Source organism: Prunus mume, linkage group LG2 (assembly GCF_029339155.1).
Source record: "Prunus mume cultivar Tortuosa linkage group LG2, ASM2933915v1, whole genome shotgun sequence".
NCBI classification, from domain to species: Eukaryota; Viridiplantae; Streptophyta; class Magnoliopsida; order Rosales; family Rosaceae; genus Prunus; species Prunus mume.
The window spans coordinates 16,515,822-16,526,212 of NC_142699.1; the positions used below are offsets into that span (position 1 = coordinate 16,515,822).

The following is a 10,391-nucleotide window of genomic DNA, read 5'->3' on the forward strand; positions in this document are numbered from 1 at the left end:
GTACGAGACAATTGACATCGCTTTTAAATATGCTTATTAGACCATGTCCAAGTGGTGGAATGAAATGTCAAAATTTGAGTTTTGACCCTAAAATCCATCTCCAACCTACGTATTTGTTGGGGCTTTTTGACCAAATAAAAAATGGTATTGGGGCTAAATCCTTGCCGAGTCAACTTGTTGAGCTACGTACTGCCTAATGAATTGCCTGAATCAATATTTTATGGAGTCCACGAAGACAACAAAAGCAGCCCACATGCTTGCCCCACCTAATGCAATGTGCCCGTTATACATATATAAATATATTTTTGTTGGAAGTGATAGATATAATTTTTTTGGTAAAATGGGGGCAGCCAAAAACTTAGCCAGAAGCTAAACTAACATGATATGATACATATATAATTTAAACAGAAAGGTTATTGACTAAAGAAAGAAAAGTCCCTTGCAAACGCTACATCCTAACTGGGTCAACTACTATTTCTTTATAATGTAATTCTTTTTCTTCAAACTTTATATATTATGACGAATAATACGTTCAACATAAAGAGAGAAAGCAAATAAATGAAGGAAAGAAAGCCCATGAGGATGGATTGAATGGTTATAATTGAGCATCAATCTCAAGCACAATATCATGCGGCCCCAAAAGTGAGGTAAAATTGACACCTTTGTGCTGAGGAAGATGAGTCAGCTTGTCCAACTCCTCCTCCGTCAAGGACCAACCGAAGATGTCGAGGTTGTGCTTCATTCGGTCCTTGTTGTAGCTCTTGGTCACCATGCTCACCCCTTGCTCGTACACCCATCTCAACGATATCTGCATATGTAATTAATTATAAGATTAATCAATAATTAATCAAATCAAAGATACTATTAATTTATGATGTAATTTATTCTATGTATTAATTTTTATTGTTGTTAACTTATTCTGTTTTAATTAGGGGGTTTCACTAAAACACCCAAAATGGGGGCTGAAATTATAAAAAAACTCAACACTCAAAACACTTTATAAACACACCCAAAACCCATCATTACACACACTCAAAACCCATTTATAAACACACCCAAAAAATATACAATTGTTGATTTTGGGGTTGATTTTGAGTGTGTTTCTATATTTAAATAGTGTTTGAATTTTTTTATAAATACATGTCTAGAATTTGGTTTATTTATAAATTTGTATTTTAATTATCTCCGACTCAGTTTTATGATATAAAGTCTAAAAATTCTTTAATTGAGGATGTCCTTTTGCACTTGGACTCTATATTTATGGGCCCCAAGAAAGTAAAGCCCAATTTGAGGCCCCCATTTGGGATGGCCTACGTAAGTAATCAAAGGTACCTGAGCTGTTGTTTTGCCTCTGGCTTTGGCAATGTCTTGGAGGATAGCTGAGCCTAAAACTCTGTCGTCTCCCCATTTTGTCCCAGATGCACCCAACGGAGAGAATGCTGTGACATGGATCCCTTTTGCCTTACAAAACTCCCTCATGTTTTTCAGCTGCCAGGCTGGATTCATCTCCACCTAAACACACACACATCATAATTAATTCCCTCGTGTTTTAATTAATTCTGCATATATATAATATATAAATAAATAGTTACTTGGTTGAGGGCGGGAGGGATTTTGGCGATGGAAAGGAGGTCCTGAAGCATGTTGCAGGTGAAATTACTGACGCCAATGGCCCTGGCAAGGCCCAGTCTCTTGCACTCTTCCATGCCTTCCCAAACAGACTTCAAATCTAGAGGTTGCACAATCTCCTTTTCAACAGGCGTACTCTTCACCTCTTTCACTAACTTGAAGGGCCAATGAATTATGTACATATCCACATACTCCACTTGAAGATTCCTATATCATAATATTATTCATTAATAGTGGATCAAACTTCAATTAATGATTAATTAGTATATTACATTAAATTAAATAATATATAGGATACCTTAAACTGGCCTTGATGGCAGGCACTACAAGGTCCCTCTCAGCAAAGCTGGCCCAGAGCTTGGTGGTGATGAAGAGCTCACTTCTGGAGTTGATGAAACCAAGACGCAGGGCTTCGGCTATGCCTTCACCCAGATCATGCTCTGATCCGTAAATGAAGGCCGTGTCGAAGTGGCGGTACCCCGTTTTGATAGCTTCAAGAATTGCAGCCTTGGCTGTTTCTGGATCGGCGCGAGGGTACGATGAAGTCCCCATGCCGATCACTGGCATTGTTATGCCGTCACACGAGTTTAGTGTTACCTCAGGAACCACCATTGACGGCATTATAAATGTCCACCCAAAAAAAGACTAATAATTTCCAAATTAACTTCTTCAACACGAGTTACACACTAGATAGGTAGATGTATGTCGTGGCCTCCAGTTGCACTATTGCCTTGCCTTTATATAGGCACTACATAGAGAGTCGTAGGTCATGCGAAAAATACTAAGTCTAAGTCAACTGCAACTTTTGTTTACCTTTTTATTTTTAAGAAAGAAAAAAAGTTACTTAAATTCATAATGATTTAATTAGAAAATAGCCTGTGGTTGTGAGTGGATTGATCAAAGAAAAGTCAAACATTGAGAATGTGATGCTTGCCTTTGATTGAGCGAACCATGACCATGTATATTTTGGGGTATCTAGGTGCCCCAAAAAACTCAATAACTCAATAATAATGATGATGATGTGCGTCAGGTCCAATAATTAATTACAGTATTACGATATATATCAGATTTTAATTTGGATGTTTAAATTAGGATAAGTGGTTGTTTTCCTGCATGGATGACCTAAGATTTCTAGCAACAAAGACTTGATCAATGATGCATATGATACAACACTTCAGTTGATGATTAATTAATTACGTTAACCATGGAATAAAGATAATTTATGAAAGCGAAACTAAGATTTCTGACTTTTGTTTGAGTTTGAAACATGTCAATAAAAGTTAGCTAGCTACTGCTGCTTGTATATCATGAACTTGATCGATTCATATTCAATGATTCGATCAACTGATTGAAATCAAATTTGTAAGTGAGTGGGTGTTGACAATTAATTCATATGAATTAATTCGATGGATACCTTTCTGTCTCTTGTCTTTCTTCCATTTCTATCTCATAAATAACGACCTTGACTTTGGACAAACTAATCACCTACATATATTTTCAAGTAATTCAAGCGTCTACGGCAATGCGAAAGGCTCATTGACTTTGACAGAGATGCGCAAGGAGAGATAGGACTGTACAAGCGAGCATGAAGACAGGTCGCATTTGAGCCTTTTGGTTTCAGATTGCAGACTTTAATTTTTGCAGTTAGAGGATATATTTCTATTCAATTTGTCTTTTGAGAAACTAATCGGGTAGCACATGGTTAGCCGGTTTGACTTTACCACAAACATCATCATGGTCACCACCACCACCCCTCTCTTCTCTCTCCCTTCTGCTGTGTATGATGCTTTGGCGGAGGACAATTTGTAATCCTTTTTGCTATCAATGAAATCACTAATTCTCAACAACAAAAAAGAATCTACGGCGATCACTAGTTTTTTTTTTAAAATATATTTTTGTAAGTAAACATTTCTCAGGTGCAAAATTATGCAACCGACATAAGTGGAAAAGTAGCTTGGATTTGGATCCTAGTCTTAAAGGGTTTGTTTGGGAGTATTTCTCAAAGGGCTAAAAGTGTTTTTTGATAAACAAAAATGCTTCTGCGCTTATGGGCCATAAAATGCCTTCTGGAGAAGTACTTGTCAAGGGGGTACTCTAGGTCACTTTAACTTTAAAAGAATTAAATAAGATTTTACCATAATTTCAAAGAATACTTCAATAAATAAAGCTTATAATTAATTAACCTAGGTAATTTGTTCCCTTGACTTTTGTGAAGAAATAGTTCCAGTGTCTTCTTTTTTGCCAACATAAACTTCATCAGCGAAGGAAAAAATAAGGTAATTCTTTCTTCTTCTTTTTTTGCTCAACGGAAAGTAGTTATATTCTTAAAAGGGTTAATTAAGAAATTACCTTTACAAGCTTGTATTGGAATTTTTAATTTTTAAAAAAAGCTTGCATTGGAATTTGGACTCGAAACAAAAGAAACCCACTGTGGCCAAAACTTAGAGAGAAATTCTAATGCGAGATAATACTTTTTGCTATCACATGTCAATAATGCAATGATATGTATGATAAATTTTTCACGTGTCAATGTATTATTGACCGGAGATAGCATGACAATGTTATTCCAGTTATAAGTAAGTTTTTTGGCAAAATGTGGGCTCGAAGATGGGCCAATTGAGCTTGAGTGTTTTTTTTGGGTCGAAGGAGCTTGAGGGTTTTTTTTTTTTTGGGACACATAAGAGCTTGAGTTCAATCAGAAGGTTGAAGGCATTATCAAACTTGGAACTTGCAACTCTCTCATCAAACTTTAATAATCATTGGTAGAGTTTATTGGGAGTTTAATTTTTTTTTTGTTGTTGATACAAGTGATGTTGGGTATGGAGAAATTTGAACACATGACCTCTCGGGTGCAGAAGTAATCTGCTTTTAATCAGTTAAGCTACAAGCCCCTTGCAAGTTTAAAGGAAATTGAGATGATAACAAGAATGTGTTATATAGGTGAATTTTGATGATTAAATCTCTCCATCCCAAAGCTTGTGAAGAGACTTGTAAGGGCCTTCATCTGCAATGAAGTTGATTGCTGGAAATCCTCTGTTTTGTGGAATTTGATTGATGTTATCCAATTCTTGAGGACTCAGCTCCCAATCAAATATGCCAGTATTTTCTTGGATCCTGTCCTTATTGAAGCTCTTCACCACCAAACTCTCACCCCTTGCTCGTATACCCATCTCAGACAAACCTTCATTTTGATTTATGCATGCACAAGAAGAGCACCCAGAATCATTCATTAATTTTAATTAAATGCAATCATTCAGGCAGGATTGTGCATGGTAATTATTTCGTAATTAAATAGGGTGTGAGTGCACCTGTACCTGTGCAAGGGTTTTTCGTTTTGCATCCGCAATCTGTTCGAGCACCTCACATTCCATGACTCCTTTGTTAGAGTTTGTATAGGAAAAAATACACTTGCATTTAGTCCCACGTTGGGAGGTAGTTGTTTCATTTCATGGTTTATAAGCACCAAAACTTTAAAAATACTAAATAGGGTATGGGCCTAGTGGAGGCAAAGTTGGGCCTCATTTGATGATTTGTGACTATCATAAATTCAAGTCAGTATTTTGTAATTTATTCTACTGTTGTATTGATTTGATTATATATATAAAGCATATTTCGATTTATTTATTATTCTGTTATTTGGTTTTATACTGATTGTTCTCCAAAATCTTTGTCCCCCAAGGTGCTCCATTTGCCCCCAATGGAGAGTAGGCTGTGATCACTATGCCCTTCGTCTCACAAAACTCTATTAGCTTTTTCTGCTGCCACAGCGGGTTCATCTCCACCTAGTTATTTAAATTAATTGCAAGTTATAATCAAACCAGCAGATTAATTATTAAGTACTCTTGCCTTGAATCATTCGTATATATATAGTTTTTGGGTGATTACTTGGTTGACTGCAGGGGGGATTTTTGAAGTAGCAAGCAAGATTTCTAGCTTCTTGCATGAGAAGTTGCTGACACCTGTGGACTTGGTGAGGCCAAGCTTCTGACACTCCTCCATTCCTTCCCACAATGACTTGGAATCCATGGCAACAAGGTCCTCTTTCTTAAAAGGATATTCATAGCTTTCAGCTCTCTTCAAACCCACTGCAAATGTATCAGATACATATCAAGGTACTCCAATCCCAGATTCCTGAATATATTTTACACACACACACATACAAATTACAATATACAATCTGAATCAAAATTTGCAATTAATGAAAATGTATTATGAATTGAAAATGAATGTTATTTGATCAAGTAATTAGTTACTTGAGTGTCTTGTGAATGGCTTCTTTTGTGGCTTCGTTGTCAGCAAAAGGATATGAAGCCGTCCCTAATCCTATCACTGGCACTGGCAACTCCGGAATATTTATATTGCTTCTTCCCATTTTGAATTTTGATCTCCACAGGCTTGTGCTGGTTCTCTTCTGTAATCTCTGCGACCAGCTAAAACTTAAATGGTCCATATTTAGTGTTTGGTGATTACCTTCGGAGAAAAGGACGACAAATTTGGCAACATGTACACCATCCATGCATGTAAATATCTAGTCATCTGGATGATTTGATTTTGATCAGTATGCCTCTAACTTATTATAGCTAAGGTTAGGTGTGGGATTTTAATATCCTTTTCCTTTGTGGCTTTTTATTTTATTTTTTTACCTCATATTATTAGAATATCTCATCTACATGAGCATGGCATTGCATTGCACAATATCTCATAAAAGATTTTTCTTTTTCTTTCTTCTTTTCTTGCAATCTCATAAACAGACCTAGGATATCTTAGACTTGCTTCCTTAATTCAACCCCATTTAAACATTCTTTATTAGTCTTAGAAGCACCACCAATCCTCTGTTTGGATGAAGAAAAATAACTCGGAATTTAGCTAAAAGTTAGAAATTGAAGAGAAGAAATTGATATTTCCATTGTTTGTCAATTTAAACATGAAACTTATTAAATGAGGTGGAAAAAATAGTGAAAATTGGGGATTCGAGATTCCCAAATTTAATTTTCGCCAGAAGAGTCGTCATTTCGCAATTCTAATTGAGCATGACTTCATTTTCACTATAATTTTTGTCATTTGCAAAGTTTCGACATACATAAATCCAAACACTGAAATTATTAATTGCCAGAAATTTAATAACGGAGATCTAAATTTCGTCGTTTAAGAATTTTATATAATTTTAAATTCCTTCATCCAAATAGAGAGTAAAGGAATTATTCTACCTCAAATTGAAGGCCTGATATCTTGTTAATGAAAGCTATAATATGGACATAGGCGTGTGTTGGTATGACTCAGTGCCTCTTTGGGCTGGAGCGGCTTTGGTTGATGATATACTTAGTCTCTAAGGCCCGTTTAGTTCGTGTTGTGTAGGTTTTGTTTGGGTTTAGGCTCAATAACCAAGCCTTGCATAACTTTAAAAGGCCCATCACCCGGATTGTATAAATATAGCCCAAGTCAAAGTTAAAATGACAACGAACTTTCCGTATATAAGAGTTGGAGTTTACATACAAAGTTGGACTAGCTGGACTTTATAATGTCACTCAGGGAACAGAACATTACTGTTAATTATCACATGCAAAATGATTTCTCATCTCTCTAGGCTCTAGCATTGCATTTCAAAGTCAAACATATATCGAATCAGAGCACAAATTGAAATGCCCCTTTACTTTTATTGACAAATGTTATGGATAAATACTGTGCGTTCGATGAATGGAAGATAGAATTTCCAACGCTTAAGCTTGCCCATAACTTATGATTACAAAGGTAGGCCCTACCTAGATCTTCTTGCTGATCGAATGAATCCCACTCAACTGTTTTCAAACCAAAACCTTCTCTGAGGATCTTTAATAATATTACCTAGCTAGAAGAAGTCTATTAATTAGTCAAAGTTAATTCAAAGGACCAGAAGATTAACACTAAACCTAGCTAGTAATTAAGTATAAGAAACACTTGTAAGTTATATCTTTATTATAAAATGTAACTTACTAAATGACGCGTGAGAAAAATTGTTAAAAAAACATAGATATGATTGATGAGTTTTGGGTGAATGAAGATACATAAGGGAAGGGAAGCAGTATTTCTCGTTTTTTTGGGGTGTGGCTTTTGATGCAAATTAAAGGGTTTACAAATGTTCAAGGGGTAAGACCAAAGTTGTCGTTGATGGCACGCCAAAGGGCCCCGACTGATATATATCACTTCCCACTAATTGCATTTTTACATAAATCCAAATGATTGGTGGTGACCCCAAGAAACCACATCCCTTTTGTCTCTCCAATTTCAAACTTTCCTCTTTCTCTCTCTCTCTCTCTTGGTGGTGTGGTGTGTTGTGTTGTATAAAATCTTGGCCTCAATGAAATAAAAGGTCTTTGCAAATGATGAAGATGATTCCCTTGGCGTGCAAGTATTTGTTGGGGTAAAGGTGTTCCCAAGTTTCATGGCTTTTGATGGGATGGGATTTTTATCATTTACAGGGACCGTCCGTCTCATATTTTCAGTAAACTTGAGTGGCTTACATATCATATTTGCATGATTCAGTTGCTTATTCATCGACCATATCAAATTCAATTTTTCAAATGTGAGGCTCATTTTCGTTTTCTGTTTTCTTTTGTTTTCTGGTAGATATAGAAGAAATACAAACTATAGGCTTCTTTTGTGCGTCAAAAGTGGTCAGGCAGGCTCTATCTTTCTATCCAGTAGAAAGATTTAAAGCGAAGGGTTTTTCTCCCAAGAGAGAGTTGACCAAACTGTGAAGAAGATAATGATTCTTTTTAATTATACGTACGTACACTCAAAAGAAACAGTAACATTTTTATCTTTGATCAGGCTTTGAGCAGAAAGCCTGAGAAGTGGTTGAAAGCCTTTGGTTATATGATGGCCTTTCCACTTGCCACTTTGCCTAAGTAAGTGCCCCCATTGCTCAAAGCAAACTAGGGAAAGAAAGAATTAGTTTGTTCCAAACAAATTGCTCCAGAAAAGGAAAGATGGTGTGCTTCACTTCACATGTACAGAAACCCTAGATACAAAAATGGCACATACAAACTATACATGTATGCCTGTGGAAAACCAAGGAAAACAAGACAGAAAACTCTAGTGTGAAGTGAAGCGATAAGATCAGCACCAAAGTTTCATGTATAAACAAACAGGCCCCAAAACGAAAATGATTGTTACAAGGACAAAGTTGGGCACTAATTATAAATGTAATAATTACAGATTCTAATAGCTTTATTACGGTCAAGATGCAATCCTGCTTTATCATTAAGTTGTGCAGTGTCTCTACAGTCTTAAGACTTCGGAGTGAGTGGAGTGGATTTCCCTGGTTCTTCTAGTTACTTTCTACTACAAGTAGTCTCTGTCATTGGAGGGGTCTGAGCCTCTCTCTCAAGAATGAGAAACAAAGAATTAATATTGGGTTGAAAATTTTGAGGGGCACTCACTAATCTGCTTAATTAATATTAATATTAATACATGTGCTCATCCATCGACATCCTTAAGGCTTCTTTAAGGAACGGCATTTCTTTTTATGCTGCGGAGGATCACCGGCTGCGGTCTCCCACCTCACCACCATAATATATGCTAAGATATATATACCATCATTAATCATATTGATTGATTGATTGATTGATTGATTGATGTGAAGCAGTTAAAACCCTGTTTCTAGTTTCACATGTATACAACTATGTACTAAGAAAGTTTCCCTGTTTCATGTTTCTGTTCAAATCCCTGATTCATTTTTGTGTTAAGAGTCTTGTGGATGAGAGACAGAGAGACAGAGAGACCGAGAGAGAAAGAGAGTCTAAACTCATATTTGGGTCGGGGGAGACTAATAATTGAAAAACAGGCTAATAGAATGCTTCACATCTGTGATTATTAACTGAAACCAATTTCAAATTGGGAAGGAGGAAGAATTAATTTCATTGATATGCATGGGGAGTTTCTTTGTCGTGTTTCCATCATATTCTGCAACTGCAAGTACATCTACATTTGACTAGACAAACGGCTAACTTGTAGCACAAGCATCTTGTATCTTCACTTGGTCCATTTCCATTTGACTACCGAGGATTTACTATTGGTGAGATGTGTTTACCACCATGGGGAGGAGTTTGGTTGAAGCGGTAGATAATGTTACCAGTAAGTAAATTAGTTTGTGTATGATGGATCATGGCTTCATTCAAAGATCATTATATAGCTAGCACTAGGCTACCAGCTGACTTTACATTTCAGAATCCAAGAATACATCATCCCATCAACTGTCAAAGTGAAACAAAAGCGGATGATGGTCCCAAAACCAGCCATAAAGTCATAACTTTTCTAAGTCCAGATTAATTGGTTCAAAACATTAAACCAATCCGAGGGTTGGAAGGATGAATATTTCGAATAGGAGGAGGGGCTCAGGCTCAGCTCAGCCCAGCTTGCCAACCAGAAAAACAAAAAATTAAAAAAAGAAAAGAAAAAAGAAAAGCAAAAGAGGGACCAACTGGGGGCATCATAACCTCCCATGCCAAATGCCATGAACCACATAGTGCATTGATGTTTCCCTGTATATGTGGGCCTCTGTTTTTTGTTCACTACCTCAATCTCTATTTTTATCTTTTTCAGGCTGGGGGCAATTTTTCACCAATTGAACTGTATCACTTCTCACTCTTCCATAATACAAGCTCTAATAGAATTGGTAATTCGTATACTGATAATATTTCAAAATGAGGTACAAAACCTTTATACAAATACAGTAGCCAATTAAGATGCTGAAAACTAGCCTAAATGAGCTATTCTTAATGTAC

At 36.3% G+C, this 10,391-nt stretch overlaps 1 protein-coding gene and 1 pseudogene across 1 annotated transcript; both read right to left on the minus strand.

The window, feature by feature from the left end:
- Positions 1–292: 292 nt before the first annotated feature.
- LOC103320996 (D-galacturonate reductase-like) lies at positions 293–2,338 on the minus strand. The gene is made up of 4 exons (XM_008222739.3): positions 1,928–2,338; positions 1,593–1,836; positions 1,333–1,512; positions 293–808 (listed from the first exon to the last, which is right to left on the minus strand). Exons 1-4 carry the CDS (start codon positions 2,248–2,250, stop codon positions 596–598), a joined length of 960 nt encoding a protein of 319 aa, XP_008220961.2. The 5' UTR covers positions 2,251–2,338; the 3' UTR covers positions 293–595.
- Positions 2,339–4,583: 2,245 nt separating this feature from the next.
- Positions 4,584–6,145, minus strand: LOC103321345 (7-acetyl-epi-neemfruitin B aldo-keto reductase-like; annotated as a pseudogene).
- Between the last annotated feature and the right edge of the window lie 4,246 nt (positions 6,146–10,391).